Source organism: Ascidia mentula, chromosome 9 (genome assembly GCF_947561715.1).
Source record: "Ascidia mentula chromosome 9, kaAscMent1.1, whole genome shotgun sequence".
Taxonomy (NCBI): Eukaryota; Metazoa; Chordata; class Ascidiacea; order Phlebobranchia; family Ascidiidae; genus Ascidia; species Ascidia mentula.
This window is the reverse complement of record NC_138574.1, coordinates 9,534,396-9,558,009: the sequence shown is the minus strand read 5'-3', so window position 1 is coordinate 9,558,009 and position 23,614 is coordinate 9,534,396. Positions and strand designations below refer to the sequence as shown.

Here is a 23,614-nt window from a genome sequence, read left to right as displayed (position 1 = left end):
CTGCCACGCATTTTACCGCCCTGCTGAAATATTTACGAATGCTTCGCATATTTGTTAAAACTAATTGGAAGTAACACTTCAAAACGCATTAACTGAACGCAACCATTTCGGAGCCACACTAACCACACTATAAACTTGTAACTTACCCTATACTGATGCAGGTCAATAAAACTAAAAACTAGTGTGTGTGAGCTAGCATTTACCAAACTACTGTAGCCATTGAATCCAGTCGAATCGAGTAGTACAGAGCAATTGTATTAAATACCAAATGTACATAAACCTATATGTAAACACTGTCACACATTTACTCTCTTACCACAAAGCTGACTGCGTTGCTTTTCGGTAGGAAAACCTCACAGCGTGCTTACGTATCCCTGACCTCACAGGAAAGTCTTGGACGTGTTTTGGGTCAACAATCTGCTTACCGCTACGACGTGTGCTGTAAATTGAATCTGTAATCTGTTTCGTAGAACACAGCGCAGACGTCAGACATCTTGACGTTACGGAAACATGTTTTGTGTACGAGCGATTCATTCGGTATTTACACATAATATCTGTCTACAAAAGAGGCGAAGGGTGATTCAATTAATTATGAATGAGGCACCTGTAGGTCCATTGTAACATCGCTAACTGCGGTCAATAATATTCGACCACTTTATGCGCACTAAACCCGCTATAACCATTTTTAGTAGGCGCCGCACTAGTAGCTAAAATCAAGATAAGATTTTTTTTCGAAAATGGTTTCTTGAGTTGCCAGTACACTCTGCAGGTTATATAGCCACTTTCCCAGTAGAAACCTATCCATTCTGTTTACCAGTGTAACTCTTTAAACCATCGGTCAACTTGCCACAAAACAGCTTATGGAATCGTTTTATCAATACATAGGTAATCATCAAAGCCAATTTAGTGTCAAACTGGTGTCGTAAGTTCCTGCCTATAAACCTATTTGATTGACATATTCACTTTCTGGGCGCTTCGCGACACACAGCTGCCTCGTTTTAATATATCATGGGGCGTCGTAAGCTAAAAATGTTTGTGGAATTTTGTTCCTTGATGTTCGAATTTTTCCTATATTTTGAAGCTAGATTTACGACTGTTGCAGCGATAAGAATAAGGTATTGGTCAAAGATTTGGAACGAGACATATGGGTAATTTGCTATTTAGGTGAACTCGTTTTCAAAACTGGTAAATTACACAACTTTTCGTTAGGCAAATCGGTTGTTGGGAAACACTGCGGTGATGTATGTGATATATAAAGCCTCTGTTACTATGACCTAAATATAAAAAAATACCTAATATTTGTACGTTTAAACAAAATATTGTATAAATTGAAATTTCCATCCGAAAAAAATAAAAACTTAAACTGCAAGTTTATTTCTGCATGTATAGCATACAAAACTAAAAATGCGCATCCCGAAGCAGTTATCTGTAAATATTCCAATTACATTCAACCTTTTACCAGATTCTCTAGTGCGACAATATGCTCCTGCTGAGCTATACGCATGCAGACGATACCTGACGTCAAATGAGAAAAGCTCAACAAGTTCTAATTTATCAGCTTGAGCCTTATCATTTCAGAGTCATTTCCCCTGTAGGTATGACGTTTCAATAAACGCGGGTAATTATTTCGCACGTACATTGCTGCTATATTTAGTCGCTAATTATCCAGTTGCAATTAAGTAGCCACCTTTAGTCCACAGACTTCGGCGTACAGAAAGTACTAAACGACAGTTTCTCATTCTGGCTGCAAAGATTTACGCGAATAAATGAGACAGAATATCATATACATTTTTAATGATGATCGCACGCTTTCATTGTATACCAATGTAGGTGCACAGGACAGTGCGCAAAACCGATGGGAAGGTGTGTTCATTCCTTGATTTTAATTTGAAAGTTCGATATCAATTAGAAAACACGGTATGTACAAAAACACAGACTGAATTTATAAGTTCTATTGCCAAACGTCGGCGGGAACTGGAATTCCAAAACACCGACAGAGGTTCTTGGTTAACATCTGGTACACGTGGCGGGATGTGTTTGGTCCACTGTTGATCGAATGGTCTTGATCGGCATAGTACTGCGGATAGTGGTTTACCGTTAAAACCATGAAGGCGACCATTGTGGTATTTGGTATTTTTACTTTTGCATCAATGTGCTTAAAACACTCTTATGAGGCCAGAAAATAAACAATTTTGTTTCGGAAAAATGGTTACAGGCAAATAAATTAAAACAGTTTTTCAATAAAAATGCCTGTGGATGATTGTATTCAATGCTATGCTTTTGCCCAGGATTGGGAATGACGCAACAATTTAATATGCAGATAGGACCACTCTTATTCCTAAACACTGCATGTTATCAACAGCCTAACCTTAAATCCACATCCCTACAGCTGCGAAGCTTTTACAGAAATCAAGTGAATTTAAGCAACCAAATACTTACGAAATTACTGAAATCAATATCGTTGTCAATAAGGGCTTTCGAAAGTTGAGCAGCATTCTGAAAGTGGACGTTATCTACCAAACAAAACGAAATATGCTTAGAAAAAACAAGTTAGGCTCAGTTAGGCTACATACCGTCTGCCATGCCGTGGATGAGGTAGTAACTCGACTGGGGAAAGTTGGCCGCCTTGTTCATTACATTTGCTTTGTCATAGCCACCTATGTTGTCTTGGGGAAGTCCCATGTACCTCTCGGCATAGATGGTGTCTGTTTTAAAAACTTCCGTCTTTTGTGCGCATGAATTGGTCATTAGCGTTTACTGTTTATATGTAGGCTATACGCGTATATTATCATGGTATAGGTATATTGTTTACTGATATCGTCAAGATTCATACCATAATATCGCCAATCCGTCAACGGTGCAACAGCAAGTCCGCATTTTAAAATATCCGTTCCTTGACCGAGAGCGTGTGAAGTCGCAAATCCACCGTAAGACTATGAAGATTATTCAAGATATTTGCGTTAGAAAATGCGCACACGAAATGCCTCATGTACTTACCCATCCCCAAATTGCTATACGGCTTGAATCAATGTACGACTTCGCGCCAAAAACCCTGAAAAACACATCGTAATTGAAAGCATATGTTTAAGCATTAACAAAATTTAGTTCAGTAGCGTCACCTTGCGGCTTCGATTTGATCGTCAATTTCTTTTTGTCCGAGATTTTGGTAAACTTCATGCATTAAAAGGTCACCCGGCAAAAATTTCCTATTGTTAGCGAAGTAGCATTCACCGGTTTAGCCATAAAAGGGCAGTGGTAAAAAACGTATTTCATTTAACTGGCAAACATTTTTGAGCGGCAAAAAGTGTTAAAATAAACAGATTGTTGAAAAATGTACACCACTCCTGTTTAATACTTTTAACCTACCGTGAAAGTTGGAACCTCTGCCGTCTATTCGCACAACAACTACATCAAGTCCGCTTGGAACGTACACGGGAGCCCAACTACGAGTCCAGTACGCGTCCACATTCTGGTATCCTGGGCCAGCGTAACTAAATAAAACACAACATATGACACTGCGCAAGCCACTAATTATGTGTTACTTTTCGCAATTTCATAATATCACTCAAGTCTTGAAAGCATTTCATTATGCCTTTGATTTAATGGAGCACAATTCATATATATATAAATGTGAGACATATCTTACACATCAATTAGCATCGGGTATTGCTTGGTGTTATCGAAGTTTGGTGGAAGCCATTCTTCATATTGAAACTCTGCCGAGAAATTCGTGAATCACAAAATGCCGTGATATACAACAAAGCAGGTTCTTACTGTATCCTGTGGTGCTGTCTATCCAACCATATCTTTTTGTAGGCATCTGGGTGGCATTAACTGTGTCGACTAAGTCTTGGTTAGCCACCAATACGAGCTCATCAGCCAACACTAAGTCAGGGTCAGTGGCGGTGTGATCGACTCTAAACTGTATGTAAAGAGGAGGACCTTCCCCTAAAAAAAGTATGCATGCAAAATTAAATGAACTGAGTTGTCAATGATATTTTAAACGTCTGTGTTTACAATCAGTAAATAAATGCTATGCGCCCTGAAACAACTGGATATAACTTTTAGAAGAAGTTTTATAGCTTTGACTTTTTTCTGCAAACTGTTTTTCTACAGTCTATACAGCGCTTATCGGCGTGGTAATATTAGACGTGTTAAATAGGTGAGGCAACAATGGAACAGGCCTTATATGGTGATTTAAGAACTTCTCATAGCCCTTTATATCAACTATATTTTACCTCTACATCCCAGTACAAGATAGCTTCCATTTGTACTGAATGATGGAGATACAAAGTTGCACCTCCCGTCGTATTTTGTCTTCACTTTGCAAGTGATGCACTGCGGGGCGTCAGTGGCAGTCTGTCCGGCACCAGGATGTCCTTTTTTTCTGTAGATCTGACGGGCTTCGGTTCCATCGTAAGTGGAGAGGAAATAACTGCTCACAAAAAAAGGTTACCACGAGATGGCGTTTCTAAGGTGGAAAACGATCTACGTTTTGATCAAGTTTGAGGCGAGAATGTTTGGACAAACTAAGTTTCTTTTCGGCAAAAGTGGTTCGTGTTAAAAATAGTTATGCTCGGCCGTCGCAACATTGGTTTCCGGTGGATAAACGTGGTTTAAGTTGATGCTCTTACGCGTAATCGTTGGCGGCATCATACATCTCAATAGCTGGATAAGAAGCGCTGTATGACGTCACGGTATATTCACCTTCTGTCAAAAACGTTTTGACATTCTGCAAATCGCATGGTTAAGGCATTCAAGGGAATGGAATTAGTTTAAATTTTGTGATATTTTCATATTGTAAAGACACGACTCATCGTTATTACGAAATCAAAGTTGCGCATGAGCACAACAACTTACAGTGCTGTCGACTCTTGCCAAATGCTGCCAATCTTTGTTGGGAAGCACCATGAAAAACTCATCCAAATTTTGTCCGAACACAGGAATCCAGTAAGGGCGCCGTTGAAAGAGCCACCCGTTTGGTGTTTGGTGATCAAACACCTAAACAAAAGACGAATCCTTTGCTTGGGATTCAGTAAAGTAAACATATCGGAACTGTTTGCGATGTACTGGAATCCAGCAATCCTGTCATAACAGTTTTTGCAGCCATTGTTGTAAGTGAAAAGATGTACACGTCACTACATTGTGCTCGTATATAGACCAAATGCTGTGATTTTATGTAGTTATGGTTTTTAGGGTAAGTCTGCAACACTAAATACGACTTAACGTCTAACTTCACTATATTGTTGTGAAAGGAATTATATTTAACGGCGATAACTGGTGTTTACCTTTGAGCACACCCAAGTATTAGCTGGGCCCAGATCGCACATTATCATTACAGTTGAGGTTTGCAGTCTATCGCACCACGTGATCATCACGCGGGTGGGACTTGCCCACGTGACACGACTGAACAGGTAGTCACTGCAAAAAAGAAAAAAATTTCGCTGACAAAATGGCCATAAGGGGAATAGTTTAAACAAAGATTTTTGATCATTTTTAGATAAAAGTATATTTTGGGAAACAATTTTCACCTGCTGGAAAGTTCCGCTGGGGGAGTTATTTCCGTTGAGATTGACGTGGCAGTGTCCACAATAAAAACTTTGTTTGTTGGTTGCGTAGTGCCGGCCTGAAATATTCAACACGAAATTTCGTCTTGCGTTCTTCACACAGTATAATCTGCTGAGTCACGTATGACGCTGCTAACATACTTTCGGGTAAGAGACATCAACCATTCGTGGGTAAGTCTGTCCATCAAAACGGGAAAACTCAATGTGATCGCATTCGGTGTCGTTGAACTGGGCAAAGGCGAGGTGCTGACCATCCGGGCCGAAATACATGACATTATTGCTCGAGATCATCTCCTCTGCAAATTGAAACCACAACAATCGTTGGAAAGTTGATTTTACATTTTAGGGATCTTATACCTTCATACACCCAGTCGGGAATTCCGTTATACACGTAATTGGCCCGACCGGTGTCTGTCATTTTCACGTCTGTGTCGTTGGGAGTCGCACGATAGTAAATGTTGAAGTCGTGAACGTAGGCCTAGTTGTAGGAACAAAACACAAGCTCCGTTAATTATTCGGGTAAAACAAGCAAATATTGAACCACAGATGGTTGGATTATAATATCCAAAGCGTCTTGAAATTCAAGGAGGTATAGTTGCTTTCATATTTACGCTATATACACAAATAAGATATATACACGTCAAAAGCAGTGATACATTAAACAAATACCCATCGTACATAGTACTACATACCACAACCTATGCACTCAACATACATAGGAAAAGGTGTCACTGCGTTATTCGATCACATTCATACAAAAACAAACAATTAACTATGTTCGTTATTGACAAGCGCGTCGAGGGTTTAACGCATTAGCAAACAATTCGTACCAAGGCGTTCCCGCTTGGAGCCCAAGTGATGTATTGCGTGTCGTCAGGTAAAGTGATGTCGTTTCTTAAGGACCTGTAGAGTGCATTGTTCCAGTTACGATCTGAACGGTCGCTTACGATCCTATAACTGCGGTTAGTCACAAATCATGTAGGTTTTATGGCCACTCAACAACTCTCTTTGCTCGATCACAGCTGAAAAGTTTCTTTAGGCGACCAAGTGCTTGTTTGCTGAGCAACAAATTATATGCCAACAAGGCGAAATAAAACTCGTAATATTCGTTGAGACCGGAAAGTCAATACTATTAAAATCATGTTGCGTTCAATCTGTGCTAATTGGGAATAGGTTGGAGAATGGTTTTGCAACGCTATGGTCCAGATTACTCCCTAGTCAAATAATGTATTCTTATGAAAATGTCACAAAATATCACAAAGCTCTTATTGAATATTATGAAACTTCGCTTAAATGGGCGACATACTTACATCATAAAAATACTACTTGTGGCCATAGCTAAGCTTGAGTCGTAATATACGTTCAACTGTAACTAACAATAATGAAACCTACTGTGCAGCAACGTCGAAAACAATGTACGTCCCGTTGTATGAATGTCGCCAACCCTGAACAAAATTTACAAAATTTCTAATTAATCGTTTGAAAAATATGGCTGTTGTGTTTTAAAGATACCTTCAAGTAGTTTGTGAGCAAGAGAATATATTCCTGTGTCGATGATACTTTGTACGATCGTGCTCCATTTTCGGTCTAGTTTGCGGAAATAATAAGCTTTAGATGTTGTCCTTAATGATCTTAAATTATTACTTTCCCAACTAACGTAATATTTATATGTTACTGCCATATTTTAGACATAGCTACAGAAGATAAAGCTCGGGAACAAAATAAAATACCCACATGTTTGTTGTTGTATATTCTTTTTAATTTATAATACAGTAATTTTACATAGTATCTGATCATGGTTTTTTTTTGTGGTTTAAAGCAGTGAAATTTTCATATAAACAGAAAACTATGTCCTTACGTAAACAGATCCTGGCATTAAGGTATCTACAACATCTGTCACCACGTTACGTTTCTTGATGCCAACCGAATCTCGAAAAATGTATTCGGTTCCTGTTGGAAAATGCAATCAAGATATGTTCGCTTTGCAACATATAAGAGGAATAGTTACATGCTCACCAGATATCCAAATAGGGCTTATCGAGCTGTAACTAAAGGCGCTGCTAAAGATGTCGTCAAACTTAAACTTGGGGAGAGCTTTGGTTTCTGGTTTCTCCTCCAACGACTTTACGATTTCTTTGCTGCTTTCATCATTGTGCTCTGAAAAGCAAAAAGCGCTGCGGTATAAGTCTAGTCACATTTTCGCAGAGCTCTCTTTTCAAACTTGTATGTTTTGTATAAAACTTTGATGTTGGGTTAGTCACAGTGATCCCTATAGGGTTTATAATCAATTTATCAAAACACATAGATAAGTAGATAAAAAATCGATTGAAATTCTTTGCACTAAATCGTTACACTCTCATTACAGAACATTCTTTGTAACATAAATAAATCTTTGATTATCCCAATATCATATGTACATATGTTGTATTTCACGTAAATAAGATGTTGTTGTTGTCATTTCACCAGTATTCAACATAAGGAACAATAATTATTCACTCACCTTTTAGCAGATAACCAACACCAACCAGCAGAGTAAGGGATCCAACGGCTGCACACAATTTCCGCAAGTTTGTCATATTTCCTTTCCACCTTCACCGAACCGAGCCTGAGTGACTAATGATGCAAGCTGAGCCAACAGAACAAAGCACAATCGTTAACCATTAACCACTTACGTACTTTTAATATCAGCATGCACAACTCAGTGCACACTGCGCATACATTACATGACATGCCTCCTTTTCTGTGTTCAGATTTTTTCTCAGCTTTAAAAAACCAAAGGGTCTATTATTGATGTTAAAGTTCGTAGCCTGACTTATAGCCTTTATGGTTTTATCGGTGCCCTTGTCGTTTTATTTCTCAATATTTTATTATTGATCCGTGTAGCGGATTTCTGCGCAAAACAATAATGATTTGAAAAACTTTCAAACACCAAAATTTTAAATTGGAGCTTGGCGTTCAATGTGTTTTGTTGCCAATTTTCTTTTGTTATGTATCACCCAACATAGCGTTGGAACATGCAATACAAAGCTTGGAAACATTAGAACTGGCCAGTATTGCCAGAAAATACTATACGAATTCGGATGGTCACATTTTACCGTTAAAGACAGTTTACCAAAATTTGGGACTATTTTAACACATGAAAACATACTTTTTACTTGGGTATAAAAGTAGCGATGTGAAATTTAAAACACTACAGTGCAACTTTGCTAATTTCGCTCTGCGGATATTGAAAAAGACGCTCTGATGTTACATTTTTTATTATGCAGGGTTAGTGTCAATAACAAGATTAAACAAAATGTACAACAGTTGATTGGTAACACAAAGCACACACAACATGAAATTTACCTTTTCTAAAAATTCAGTTAACTCCGATTTATATTGGCAAGACCAGCACAGATATGTAAAACACAAATGGCAAATTTTATAACTGAATGACAGATACTTAACACCGCAATCAATAAAGGCTGAAAACAAGTGATACAAGCGTCGGTTTTGATGTTCACTGGATTATTTCCATTACTTGACTCAGTACAACATCACAATGCTTCACAGCTTGGCGTTTCACAAATGTTTCGACGATAACCGCTTTCCTGCAGAGCAAGGTATGTTATATTCATGACTTTTCCAACATGTTTAAAGTGCTAGCATACCTTGGTACTGCTGAAGGAGGGTCTGACACTTTCCACACAGTTGACTTCAATTCTACATGAGTCGCATTTTTCTGTAAATATATAAAATGGCGTCATTGTTACTCCTACAACATAGTGTTTTGCGAAATACAAGTATAGCTCTGTTTCTTTGATTTTCTGTTAATTTGCAATGTTAGGATACCGTGGATTGAACTCTTTATTCTGGTATGAATAGATTCTTGTGCAAGCCAAATTTAAATCGCTTCTGGTGATAATTACCGCACAAGTATTTCCTACATAAATTTAACCAAACAAATAAGCACCCTGCTTTGCGATGACGCATTACCAATCATTGAAATTGTTTTGCAGCAAATACTTGGACTTATGGCTGGAAGTGTTCTTAACCAGTTAGTATTAGCATTGATGACGAACACAGCAGGTCACATGTTTAAAACGTCTGCTCAGCATGTCTTCATTAGGTTTTAAAGAAAGTCTCTGGTTTACCAAATTCAAACTACCAACATAGTCTGCCATATTATCTAACAAACCGAATTGATAGAAAGAAAGATTGATGCAATCTTGCCTATGCTGAACTTACCTTTAACTCAATTCCGCAATCGGTGACTTGAAGACGATAATTGTTTCTCAAGTTGGCTATGCAGCGCGGTGTTACCGTACTTACGTCACTCACTGCCGAACGCGACATAACAAGTTGGTCACCGACATTGAAATTCATGTTGTTACGTTTTGCTTTACCAACGCTGTGAAATGACACAGGTTAAAGGAAGAATGGGATTTTGAAATGTAGATTTCGCCGAAAATTTTCATATGATATCTCCTTAGCAACAGAAGTACACGACTGATTTAAATATCTGGAAAAAGTAGGTAAAAACACTACGTATACTGCTTGGTAGCAGAGATTTCCTTGTTACTTACTGTATTAAAACCACACCACGACGACATTCGATGCCAGTTGGTCGAACAGCGCCTGCGATTCAAACGCACATAATTTCAAACAAGGCAGAATACATTGCAAAATCTCATACATATACTTTTATTGAGATATCGGAAATATTGGATAATATAAAGAAACATCGTCAAGTATTTGTTATTATTCTTACTTTCTATGAATCCAGTTCGTACAAATTGGGCTTCAAATATTTCCTTTTTCTTTCTCCTATATTTTTTAATTATACCGGGGCGCAGGTTTTTTTTGACACAAAGAATGGTTTTTGAAACTTTACTTGTGGTATGAGCCTAAATTCCTCCATGCTAGCATACCTAAAACTTCCACTTCGTTTGTGACTTGCAATGCTATTGGCCTCAAAGACGACGATTCCTTCACCATGGAGGAAAGGCGTGTTGGCCAACACGACTGACACGAAAGTTGCTTCGTTTCTCCCTGATGGTCTGCAGCACTTGTGTAGTTTCGATCGCAAACGCAGTCTCTGGAAAATGATGACGATTGTTCTCAATGATTTCACTGCATAAACTTCAGTCTTAAAGGTTGTCGCCATTTTGCATAGCGCAGACAAAGTCATTACCGACACAATATTATGTTATTTTTTTTTCCTTCAGGGCATACATTCCCTCTGCAGGGCATCACAAATATTCTTATTCAAATAAGATTTACTTTAAAACTTGAGACGAAGATTATTGATGCAGATGTCAGTATATTTGTCTGAATGCTGCTATTTTTCGCACACGGCGAAATCATATTTAAACAAGTTTACGTGCTAAAGTTTACTTGATAAATTTTACCCACTTTTTATTGTGTCGGTCAAAACCTTACCCTGCACAGAGTCCTTCACTGCGTACAAAGTCTACGACAGAGACAAGATCCAAAGAAGTTCTGTCGTTTTCCAACCCAAGATTTCCCTGTTGGATTTTTTGTCGAAGTCTGTTCGCGTATTCCTCCGGATCAACGTATGGACAATCCTCATCGTCTATTACCACGTCAAAATCCACATCTGAACGGAAAATTTGAAATGTCAATGAGTGTAATTCTTCTAATAAGGTTACTTTAGAAATAAAATTAGAATTACATGTCAATGAAAAAATAATGTTTACCGTATGCTTGTCTTTTTCTCCTCGAAGCTGAAAAAAAACAAGAACACATATAAATTCGGAAACTGCCCAATAAGAAATGCCATAAAAGCCGCACATTCACAAAACGTATTTTTTGTAATCGAAACTAAAAATGAATACTTCTAAATCTACCACATCCACACCCCCTGTGTGTAGCATTGTTTGAATGTATTTCTGCACTTACCGACAGGGCAACTCGCTGCGTGGGTATCGTAAAGATAATCACAGACGCACTGTTGTGCCACGCTTAAATCAGGTTCCATAATCAGCTTTTCTAGCGCACTTAACCAGCAACCAGCTTCATTCGTGAAGCTCCCGCCAAAACTGCAGAAACAACACAGTTAAACAGTGGCATTCTTGTTTATATCCCGCATGCGCTTTATCCGTCGGTTGCTTATTCGTTGTGGTATTAATATACACTGAGGGTGATATAAAATTTATTTTCTTTGTAATGCTAATAAGAATGTAAAGAAAAAATGTTAGCTTGTGCAAAATTACTCACGATACCTACAAATTTTATAAATTGGACAAAGAATATTTGAAAAACGCAATGACTGATACTTAAGTTCAAGACGCACAACTTTTCATCTTTTATAAAACCTATGTATTCGCGCCCATTCAATATCATATTTCACCTGCCTCTGTAAACTGACTTAAAAATATTTACCTAATATTATCTATAGCAGTATATCGACCTAAAATACCATAAATCCATTCTATTGGTTCACCTCGCAACATTGCACTCATATTGGTTATCGTCAAACCACGATCCCAAGTTGATTACAAAGTCCACGACACTTTCCCAGGTATAATCGTTCAATGAATTGGCCGCCATACAAGTATCGAAGAAGTCATTTAGAGCGTTTACTTCTCTGCGTCGACGCTTCTTGTGACAAGCTGAAATTTAAGGTAGATCGTAAACTAATTGTTTTTGTATGTTAAAACCAAAATTATAAAACCTCACAAAAATATTATGTAAAGTTTGTCGTATACTAACCTTGGACTGCAAGAAAAGTCAAACAAAGCATAAACAAAGTTCTGTACATGCTGCTTCCTCCTGTTTAAACAGCTTTGTTAAAAGCTTTACGTTCAACAAGTAATTTAAATTTCCAACTTGTTCTTTTTGAATCTGCGCTAATACTAAAACGTTTGCATTCTTATAACCTAGAGTATTTTGCCTGAGGGTCTTAATTATAAATCTAAACAGCAAGACAAACATTTTATTGATATGCAAGGTCAGTTTTTAATTTTGAAAAAACCCCATTGTCTCGTATCTCGCAAACAAAAGATCTTTTGCACGAAACTTTCCCCGTACAAATCGGAGTGGCGGGCTTTATTATGAAAATAATGGTAGCCCAGGAACAACATGTCAATAAACGCCCGAGGCAAAAAAGCACAAATACCGCATCACAGGCGATACACGGCAAAGTACCCTATGTTTGCGTTGCTATTATATTTCTTTTAATTGACGAATAGTAACATATTGTCACATATTAGTGGCAATAATTTACGCTATTATTTCCATTGTAATTTTAAACCCTAAGTTTAATAGATTATGAGGAAAATCAGTCAAACGTAAAACTGTATTAAGATCGCGCCATTAACAGTTTTGCTTCAGACCAGGGGTTCTTAACCTGGGGTCCATGAACCCCCAAAGGGTCCGAGAAGATGCATTAAGGGGTCCATGAAACGAAATACCATTATTCCAAAAATCCACGTATTTTCCTCTGTCCATAAGGCTTCGCTGTCCACGAGTTTTAATATTTCGACATTTGCAATGTGTTTTTTTGCAAAGGGGTCCATGGCTTTTCAAAAAATGTTTTAGGGGTTCGTGATACAAAAAATGTTAAGAAACAGTGCTTTAGACCCTAATGTTTTTTTCGGTTGCTTTGGATTAACAAAACCCAAACTTTGAGGCAGACTACAATGTACTTTTTTTGAGAATAGCTCCGAAAAAAAAACACCGAAATATATGACAACTTTGAGCCTGTGCCAACGGCCGTGTAGTAGGAAATGCCCCATTGCCTCATATCACGAAGAAAACTTAACCTAGCGCGAGAAACAAACTCATGTCGGATTGATACCTTAATTGGAAAATGCGTTACAACACGTCAGCCCGGGGCAAAAAAGCACAGGGCGTGTTGCCAGTATATATTTGTGTGGTTGACGCATTTAAAACCACTAATTTACAGGACAAATTTCCTTACATGTGCTTCATGGTCAAGTCTTTGTAAAAACAATGACAAACATGTATGAAACGAGAATAGCGAGGGAAAAGTTTCCTTCCAAACAAACATTGGGCTTTTCAAGTAGCGTTCAAAGTATTTATTTCTTGTACCAATCGCTGCGTGTTACAAAAGCGATGTACAACTTTGTGGTGCAAAACGTCTTTGTAAAATAAACATATATTTGTGGTTTTCTTTGAACATGATTCAACGGGTAAATGTATATGAAATAATGTTACTGTGACTGCCGTATTTCTATCTTAAACAGTCACTGTGTTTAATAGTACGTTCACTGTCTTTGCGGCGAAAACTAGTTAGCTACATAGCATCTCAAACAGCACGTGTGCCATCATCAAGGATATATTTTATCGCCTTCAGAGCACAGATACATGCGTACATGCAAATGTACATGTGTTTTCTATGAGAAACAAAAAGAGTTAAGAACCAACTAAAAACACTGAAGTGAAGAGACAGCATAGAGAATAATCACTAAAAAATAGAATACTTGTGGCTTTACAGAAACTTCACCGCGTGTTTTGAATTACTAAATTATTGTTAGTATCACTTTCCTTGTTTAAACAGAGTACATTTGTTTTTGTTATTAATAAAAACCGATACAAACTACTAAGAATTGTTCTTATGTCACGTAAGTTACAATAGTATTTTATTGTGACCAACATTTCGTCCACCATCCGGCGAGACTTCCTCAGGGTTATGTCACAACGATAACACTTACAGCAAAAACGCAAGAAAGACGTAAAGAAAAACGGAACCGATAACAATGGCACCGCTTGTATCGTCACGTGATCAGGTGTGTAACGGGGCGTAACAATTACAACAAGTAGTTGTAAACAGCTGGAAAGTAGACGCAGTGCTCCTTAATGTCCTCCCTCACTTGGGTTCGGACCACGTCAAAGTCAACTCGGTGGCCGAATGTGTAGCAGCCTGGCAGTAAGGATCGCACCAGATAGAAACTGTTACAAATTTGACGCAAACGTGGAGACAAACTGATCATTCTAAATCTCGTGTGAAAACATGGAAGATTTCTATTGGCAAGAAGTAATAAATGCACGCAAGTGAACAAACTTTTCGCCGTTATTTTACCCAAAATGAAAAATACACTGCTGGTCTACAAGGTTTTTACGTGATTTCAAATCGAATGTTCGGAAAAAAACGCTTTCAGATGAAGATTATTTTCGAACTTTTTAACACAGAGAAAAACTGGAATCAAGATCACGACATATTAAGCACAGTACTGCATACATTTTGACATCTCTGTCGGACAACGAGCATAAACTTCATACAAAGACAACTTAAAATGCTGTTGATTGAATGTGTAAGCATGGCATTACTTCTCTGTTGATTGAATGTGCGAAATATTGTCAAGGTTCCAAACCAAGTAAGAATGTGAAATCACAAGTCAGTGTGTTTGAAATACAACAAAACGCCTCCTTGAAGGAAAATCCTCCATTTTGACAAAATTGCTTTAGATTTACTGTTAATTCTCAGGGAAATTACAGATAACACCCACCAGGTAAAAAGGTTGCAGACCATGTATTTGTCACATTCACGTAACATATCGGATGCTTGTATTAGTTTCGCGACGAAGCCGTAATGATAATCTGCCACTACCACTTGTATTTGCCGAACGTCGAAGTTCGACGGCAGATTCAAAATTCGACCATAACTTAGTCGTGTCGTATTCGGCCTGAGAGCCAGGGGCATCGTTGTAACACCGGCCGATTTCCCCCTCGCTACCATCTTCGTTCGTCTTAAGTTGCAGGTTTTTGACAAGTTGTGTTTTGTTGTATCACTGAAACATACCTCGCCCACCCTGGTTACATTATCGTAATGGAAAACGTTGTAATCAAACAACCGCACTATTAAACCGGCGTCGGTTGATTTTAAAAAACAAATGTGAAACAGAAAAAAAGGTAATTTCAGTTTATACTTTTAGAGTCATGCTTTCGATATAGAAAACACCATGGGTACACATGTGCACCTGATTGCTGTTGGACAGTTCTTATTCTATTGATTTGTCGTACTTTTTTCATCGTTCTGCACTAGAGAAGTAATTGAACACACAGCTGTTCATAATCCCGTTACTGTCTGACTGTCAGCTGAATTATATCCACACGACAGAACAATAATCGGAGATCCTTTGCGGATTGGGCCACCCAAATCCACGCTTAACCTCATCAAATTACACACACCACCACACAAGTGTTCTGTATGTAACATGCACCCAAAGGGTGGTTTACTATTTCGTATAGAAAGTGACACAAAAAAATATTATTTCCTTTCGCGATTTATGTTATATACGCGTTTGACAGCACTCTCGCTAAAAGAAACCGCTTAAAACGTAGAACTGTCGAAATTCAAACAATTATAGTTTTTTTATTCCGGTATGATTAATCCCATTCAAAAGTTAAAACTATGTCGAATTGTTTGCACAATAAGGCCCAGGCTATGGTGATGCTGTTTGGCGAACATACCAGACGTAAATCCCACTTCAAAGCCAACTGAATATTGATAGCTGGGCATAAGACCAAAAAGATCCAAGTACTGTAGACTACAAACCAAATTTATGTCATCATCGTTTAAAACACAACAACTATTCCGATCTTTAAAAATGTAATTATTTTGAGCTAAGCTAACTTTGCATTGTTTTAGGAGTGTGCATTGATCGATTGCTCAACACTTGGAAAATGCCTTTTCTAAGGTTTTATTCACAACAATAGCACTGCATTGCATAGTATCAAATATTCATCAAAACCTGCGAACCATTGCCAACACCTAACAACCACTCAATGGTGTGAATACTTCGCATGGCAAAAACTCCATGACAGTAAAGCACAATATAGGGAAAATTGGTTTAGGAGGCATGTCCTGCCTACATTCCATAATTGGATAAATAACACAGTGTTCCTATATACTTGTGAACAACAAAAATTGCGTACTTTACTGTTCTTATTGTTGACTAATCCCGCTTCGAAAGAATCCCAGCAATACACACTGTAATGCCCATAATCCAAATGCTTTTCCACGGTTACAGACCATGTATTAGTCACATTCACGAAACATATCGGATTTTGGTATCAGGTTCCTTGAGAGCGACGAAGCCATAATGATAATCATCAACACCCACTTGTAATTGCCGAATGTCGAAGTCAGACGGGAGGTCAAAAATTTCCAAGTTGATCACAACGTCATACGTTGTGAAGCTGCATTGCATGCAGTACTTAGTCACGTCGTGATCAGTCCGAGAATCAAATTCGTCGTTGTAACATCGACCAATTTCCTGCTTGCTGCCATTAGGAGAAAGCAGTTCAAGCCATATGCCAGCGTATCCAACTTGAAAACCACCACTGATGACTTTCACGGTGAAACGTATTTGGAAAGTTGTTTGTTGTTGATGTTGGTTTCCATTGCTGTTTCCCAAAGTTTCCACAGTGAGTTCGTACTCTGTAATTAGTTTAGAAGAAAGTAATAAAAATGTTCAATCGTATGTTGAAATAAGCAAACTGTACACAACGGTATAGCAACAGGTAAAACAACCACCAGCAGCATGAACACACATCCTAGCTGGAAAGTAAACACGTCGTTTCTTTTGCAAGGTTGAATATCAAAGAACTTATATAAGTCAACATTACCTGGGTAATAGGCTTTGGCACTACTCAACATCCAGCTTGCCAGATACAACAACAGTGATAGGTTGTTCGTTAACATTATGTGTACAAGAGAGTTCAAATGTAACAAGCCATTTGACATCCAAAGTGCTGCGAATACAGTTATGCTAAGTAATATTATAATACTATTGGCACATACACACAGCAAATTGGTATTTAAAATGATTATCTCTTGATCACAAAAAGTATTTTGAATGCGTGCCGAATCAATAGTAGCTATCATGTAAATAAAAAAATTCAAATTCCAGTTAACTAATCTATGATAGAGAAATTGTTGGATATCTGTAATCTATATTAACACTGAAAAAGTTGATTCTGGGGCATCAATTCTAACCTAACCTCGTACAACAGCATGGGTCGTCCCACGAGCTTTCCCACGAGCTTTGTAAAGGCAGATGACTGTTTTCATCTAGTAACAAATGGCCAGGCCATGCATAGTATTTCCTTCCGTGATAAAAGCTGCAACCCGCCGTATGACCACGACGAGTTATTTGTATGCTAAGCTCATACCCTATGCTATCTAATCTATCATTCAATGTTTGCATGCTTGTAAAAGTACATTGTTTTATGGGTACTTCATTAACTGATTTGTTTTGGGAAACAAGCCTTGACAATATAGGTCTAACAATCTTCTAAAACCAGCACTCTCCAACCGGTGACCCTCAACACACTGCTGATGTACAGCAAGAGAACGCTTTGTGTGTCGCGTTGTGAATGCAACCAGACAATTTGTGCCGAAATGTTTGAAAACGCAACTTGGCCGATAATCCAATGCTGGTTTTAATGAACATATCCAGAATAATTTCATTGAAAAATACTTTTCTCAGATCAGTTAAAAAAAGGTGCAAGGTAATATTGTAATCATTAACTATCTGTATGAGCAGGGTCGTTTTAAGTTACAGGTCGTTGCGTTTCACAACACTATGTCCTCAACAACTCTATTTTAATGAACAGTTCATTCACTAGAATAACAGACTGCTCTGTGGGCTACATGTTTGCATGTTCGTTTCGTTTCAGAAAACTAAAAACGAAAGATACATCTCGTTGTCGCTGTCTATACAAACATATCCATTGGAAACTGTCCTGTCAATATTGTTCTTACCACACCTTCACTGATAAGGGTTCTCGAATAGATGGTTGCTTTCGTGGTAGTAAACAATGCATAGCTGTAATAAAGGGTGCCAGGCATCGATAAACCTGAACAGTACTTAACGCTTCGATATGCCTGAACAACTGCGAAACCCCTCGAGAGAAATGAGCCCGCCTTTCTTGACATCGAATGAGACTTAGAGCTGCTTTAAATTAATAATACTTTTATCATAATGCTGTTTGTTACTAGCCCCGTAAATCCTTCGCTTGAAAACCAATTGAGAGGTATTATTGACCAAAAATCACAGGGGCCGCCGTTTCCCCGTGTAACGTTTGACCACATAACTTGGTACTGCTTAATCATTAACCATATACTGTGCAGCCATTTCCTTCTTTAAAAAGGTTTCATGTGTAAATATGCATCAAGACACACATGCTTTTAGTTGTTCACCACATCACCGGCCATAATTAGACCATCACTTCCTTGCAAACTTACAACAAACTATTCCCTTACAGCTGTATTTCTCTGTCTACTGAACACAAAGGCGATTGGTCTTGTTTGAGTGGTTTTAAGATCGTTGACTGGAACGCTTTGCAAAGCTATACGTCGTTACTGAGGGTCGAATAACGCTTTGTGAAAGGAGCTGAAGGTTTCGCGATTTCTAATGGATTGGTCGTAACAACTATTCAAACAGAATTACGCTCTCACCACCAGCAACCCGTAGGTAGCAAACATGGTTTAGGTTTATTTAGGGTTGATACTTTTAGTGTAAATAAGTGCATCTTTAATATGTTTGGACTTGTATGTTGTTCCAGGACATCATTACACAATCGTGTACGTTTGGAATAAGTACTGTTTATTATACTTTCTTCATTTCACCCTCTTAGAATTGACCAAGCGGCAGAAAAAATGTTTTTCAATATACATTATTCATAACATCCAATGCCTCGTCGTATGTGCGATTTATAAGTCGAGCGATTTACGTCTCAGTCGGTGATTAAACTTTTTACAACTGCGCATTTTTCTCGGTATTCTGTGTTGAAAATATTCCGCGCCGACGCGTCATCATGTGGTCGAATTGGAAACTTGTATCTCTCAATAGGTGGCGTTTAATGGCAACACCGGTCGAGCGCCCGACCCATATACCAAGAAGAAAACCTGATAAGTGCCCTGGGTTCAAATTCCGGTGTGGTAATACAAACATGCTCCATAAGAATTTTATTATATTAACGCATTGATGTTGACATTAACAAGTTCTATGTGGTAATTATTTTTCTTTATGATTAAGCCGAAAACCTGGCAACGTCACTTTAGGGCACAATGGCGTTTATTCAGGTCCGAAAATATAAGTTGGCGGATCCAAGTGAGATATTTCAATACACGGGACTCGAGCCAAAATGTTCGACTGAAATTCACCTTCAGACTTAAAGTCCAAGTGAAAAATAATCTTATTGGATTTAATAAAAGACCTTACAGATTCTTTTCGCGATTTCCTTTGAATTTTTCCTGGAGATTTCCCTGATAAGCCGCTATCGAGTCGAGAGAAAGAAGAAAAACCGACAGAAAGTCTGGGCAACTGTTCTAACCTAAAAATATTCAAACCAATTATTGACCGAATTATTTTGATATTTACGAAGTACAGTTTCCATATCCTACATGACTTGTTGTTTCTGTATGCAGCAAATGTTTGCATATGACGTGTGTCTTTGCATTTGGTGGTGAATGTTGGGGCCGTTGGAATGTTAGTTACAACTTAAAGTTGGTTCTTTGTATCCGGCAAATCGGTATTCGGCAAATTTTTTCATTTGAAGTGCGTCTTGGCAAATTGCTGGTTTTAGACAGTTCTTAAAATGAACTTGTGTTGTATCATTGGTGTGTGGTCTAGTTTAACTTCAACACATTCTGCGCCGACGCGTAATCATGTGACCGAAATGGAAACTTGTATCTCTTAATAGGTGGCGTTTTAAATCGCCCTATCCACATACTTAGAAGAAAACCTGATCGGGATTCGTGTCCAGGATATTCTGGGTTCAAATCCCGGTATGATTAAAAAAAATTTATGGTAATTTAATATTTATAACGATTACTCTTTACCGGCAGAGGGCGCTACTTGTACGTTTCTTTGAATTGTTGGACATGTTTGCTGATCGGATCGGGTTTCCTTCTTGATATATTCTGGGTTGGGTTTCTGGGTTCAAATCTTCCGGTGATGTCAGACAACTTTGCTGACCAAACGGCCACGCAAAGACTTCCACTTTGTGGTGATTATGCAATCGCCGTCATCTGTTGGGCACCGAACTAGGTATAACCTTACGGAGAAAACAAGGTGGAAACACTATGGCAACGCAAAGCTCAACCAATAGTGCCGTCAGGCCCGTGTCACAATAATCATATGATAAGCAAAGTGGAGCCAATAATATGAATTGTGTAAGTTGTAGCTTCACTGATAAGACCTTTTAGGTCGAAACAGTGGCCATCTGTGTGAAGCTCGCACGATTCATGTTATTGGCTCCACTTTGCCTATCATATATTTCTTATATCCGCTGCACTGTCGGCAACTTCAAAACCCCACTTTGCGTAAACCGTGCAGAACATGCGGAAATCTGTGAGTTTCGCCGCGCTTCCAGTGTTGTTCAGCTCAAAATCCCTTACCTACACAATGATACGGATCATTACCTTCACCGAGACCAAACGGTTTGTCGAAAGCCGGAGGGTGACGCAGGACCAACAACACACAAGATAGTCGTGTGTGGTTTCGCTTCCAGCAATGGGTCCGTTTCAAACACCCATTGTAATCAGTCCTTGTTAGACATTTCTACGTGACAGCGAGCATGCAATGGGTTGTAGATTAACCTTCGAACCCCTCTAATGCTTCAAATACTGTTCAAGTGTTCCAGAAACAACAGCCCCAGTGCTAATGAGATTCAAACTGCGATTGAGCGTCGACCAGAGCAAGAAAAACGGCGACTTGAAACTGATGAGTCAAGAATGCTACGATACAACAAAACCGCACGTCAGCAAAATAACACATGCTTTTTTCCGAGTTGCAGTTTCCTGCAATTCATCTAATGAAGATAAAAGTACTTATTTGCCATAAAATCGATGCAATCACAATGAAATCTTTATGCGATCGGAACGGCTGTAAAGTTTGCATTTATATACCCTGCATGGTCTGTAAAATGCTGTTGTATTTTGGTGGCACACGTATCGGTATCGTGCACTGCACAATAATTTGGTTTATTACATCATAATTTACAATGTTACGGGATTTTTTGTGCTGTTGCCACTGACCGGTTTTGTAACGGTTTTGTGTCAAGTTAAAATAAACAAACAAAACATTACATGATTAATTGGTGTACGATGTACGTTTTTAACCTAATCCGGGAAATCACAAAGGCGAATTCTACGAAAAAACCAGTGACGAAAATTCAATTTTGATTTCAAGCAGACATGGTAAAATCCGTTTCAAATTTGCCGAATTAATATTTTTGGGCGTGTGTACGCTTACAGTTTAAGCGTGCCAGTATATTTCCCAAAAACCATAAAATATTGGTTTCAAAATAGAATTGTAGATGATTAGCGTTTAAAGACTGGGTTTTACGGTTATTTGCCCGCCGGCTAAAACTTTTTGGGCATATACGTGCGACGAAACATGCCGAAATTGTATTATATCGGGTTCTGTTGGTAGAACGTTGCGATTATGTTCAAATAAATTATCAATTTTCAAAAAGAAACTATGCATGTCTATTAGGGCAGCAAAAGAGGTATAAAATTGAAACTAAACAAAACGTAGGTTTTAGTTAAACCTATTGAGGGTGTCGGGGCAATAAAAATATACGTGTAATTTGCACATTGGCAAACCCCCATACGTAATCGAGTACTTCAATTACTTTTTGAAAAGTGCCATGTTAACTTAAGTTTATATCCTGTTCCAATCGAGTTAACACACATTTGTGAAGCTCTTTAGAGCATTTTCTGAAGAGATTTTACATTAGGTAAAAACCTCATGCTTTCTATAACTTGAGTGGACAGACGGGCAATGTACGAGCACTTTAAACCAAGCATTGCGTCATGTTGCCCAGATGCTAGGCGTAATACACTGGGAGGTTTAAAACAATAGTCCCTGTGTTATTGTGTTAAACATGGGAATCTTTTCGATGATCCTTTGATAAATATATAAAATACACAAGGACGATGTCATGCAGTAGACAGCTCACATACAATGGACGCTTTCGTCATAAAACCACATATTGATGATTCAGATGTGATTTAGCGTTACAGGACATACACAAGGTTCCAACCTCCAACGCAGCATATATAGTTGCGCATTTATAGCGTCCAAAACATACGGGTAAGAATTTTAACCGCGGCAATATACGGTGCTAGGTAAATGTCTGTAATTTTTTTTTGAATTTGTATTGCGAAATAAAGTCATCAGAAACGTCAGTGGTGTGTACAATGGGTGATAAATAAAATTAACAACACCAACCATAATACTAATTTCCCGCCCTATAACTACTTGTACTGCTTTGTTCCGTATTTACGTCACCCACGAAACCAGGTCACTTCAGGACGAGTGGCTTGATATCGAGCTCCGATGCCAAGCGAGCGCTTCTAATGCCACTCAAACTTGTCAGCTTGCTTCCGTGCTGGTGACAGATTCCTCTCGTCAAAAGAAGCAATAAGAAAATATGTTTTTCATATCCTACGCCCTTATCAGAAGGATTTTAGCAAGTGGTCGTCATATTCTGAAAAAGCGACGCTCTGCCCCTAGGGCGGGTGAAACAGGCGTGTATCTTGCAATCCACATCTATGATTTGTCTATTTTTGAGTGTTTGCAGTAGAGAATTGGGCCTTTTCTATCTTTTGTATCGTCGATAATAACCGCGGCATATCGCTTAAATGATAACAGAAGACATTTAAAGTTTTGGGGTTGTCCTACACAGTCAAAACAATTTTGCAAATTTTTATGTCCAAGTCCATTTTTACTGAGTTTTGAAAATACGTTTCCCATCTAAACATACCCAAAAGCCATGTTTAAAGCTCTGGATGACTATAAAAAAGTATGTAGTAATTCACACAATAGAAATAATGCAACAACAAATCCGCCCTTAAACTCTTTTTAAAGTGTGTGGGATTAACTGACAGATTCCATAACTTCTTGACCTTTTCCAGTGACGTTCACCCGTACCCAACTTTACCAAATTTTATTCACTTCAATGTTATACAATGCATTTCATGTTTATATATAATGTTTATTTAGGATGGAAATAAGAAATTGGGAAAATAGCTTTTAGACATAATTTCGAAAGTCGCAACGAACAAT

The 23,614-nt window shown here is 38.3% G+C and overlaps 3 protein-coding genes across 4 annotated transcripts; all 3 read right to left on the bottom strand.

The window, feature by feature from the left end:
- Positions 1-1,951: 1,951 nt before the first annotated feature.
- Positions 1,952-8,158, bottom strand: LOC145914006 (dipeptidyl peptidase 4-like). The gene is made up of 22 exons (XM_083001782.1): positions 8,068-8,158; positions 7,584-7,724; positions 7,426-7,517; positions 7,080-7,154; positions 6,960-7,012; positions 6,398-6,470; positions 5,925-6,045; positions 5,709-5,863; positions 5,532-5,626; positions 5,289-5,421; positions 4,861-5,001; positions 4,635-4,732; positions 4,239-4,435; positions 3,775-3,948; positions 3,647-3,716; positions 3,363-3,491; positions 3,120-3,206; positions 2,998-3,052; positions 2,834-2,933; positions 2,574-2,705; positions 2,440-2,513; positions 1,952-2,077 (listed from the first exon to the last, which is right to left on the bottom strand). Exons 1-22 carry the CDS (start codon positions 8,141-8,143, stop codon positions 1,952-1,954), a joined length of 2,397 nt encoding a protein of 798 aa, XP_082857908.1. The 5' UTR covers positions 8,144-8,158.
- Positions 8,159-8,806: 648 nt separating this feature from the next.
- On the bottom strand, positions 8,807-12,474 carry LOC145914121 (uncharacterized). Its single transcript, XM_083001901.1, has 10 exons — positions 12,282-12,474; positions 12,013-12,181; positions 11,469-11,608; positions 11,267-11,293; positions 10,989-11,166; positions 10,478-10,644; positions 10,133-10,184; positions 9,795-9,957; positions 9,218-9,288; positions 8,807-9,157 (listed from the first exon to the last, which is right to left on the bottom strand). The coding sequence occupies exons 1-10, from the start codon at positions 12,328-12,330 to the stop codon at positions 9,067-9,069; spliced, it is 1,107 nt and encodes a 368-aa protein (XP_082858027.1). The 5' UTR covers positions 12,331-12,474; the 3' UTR covers positions 8,807-9,066.
- Positions 12,475-15,965: 3,491 nt separating this feature from the next.
- LOC145914002 (uncharacterized) lies at positions 15,966-18,784 on the bottom strand. Of its 2 annotated transcripts, XM_083001777.1 has the most exons (3): positions 17,538-18,784; positions 17,163-17,288; positions 15,966-16,974 (listed from the first exon to the last, which is right to left on the bottom strand). In XM_083001777.1, the coding sequence occupies exons 1-3, from the start codon at positions 17,605-17,607 to the stop codon at positions 16,583-16,585; spliced, it is 588 nt and encodes a 195-aa protein (XP_082857903.1). In that variant the 5' UTR covers positions 17,608-18,784; the 3' UTR covers positions 15,966-16,582. The 2 variants fall into 2 exon arrangements, with proteins under 2 accessions (XP_082857903.1, XP_082857902.1); XM_083001776.1 differs by having other exon boundaries at positions 17,163-18,784.
- Between the last annotated feature and the right edge of the window lie 4,830 nt (positions 18,785-23,614).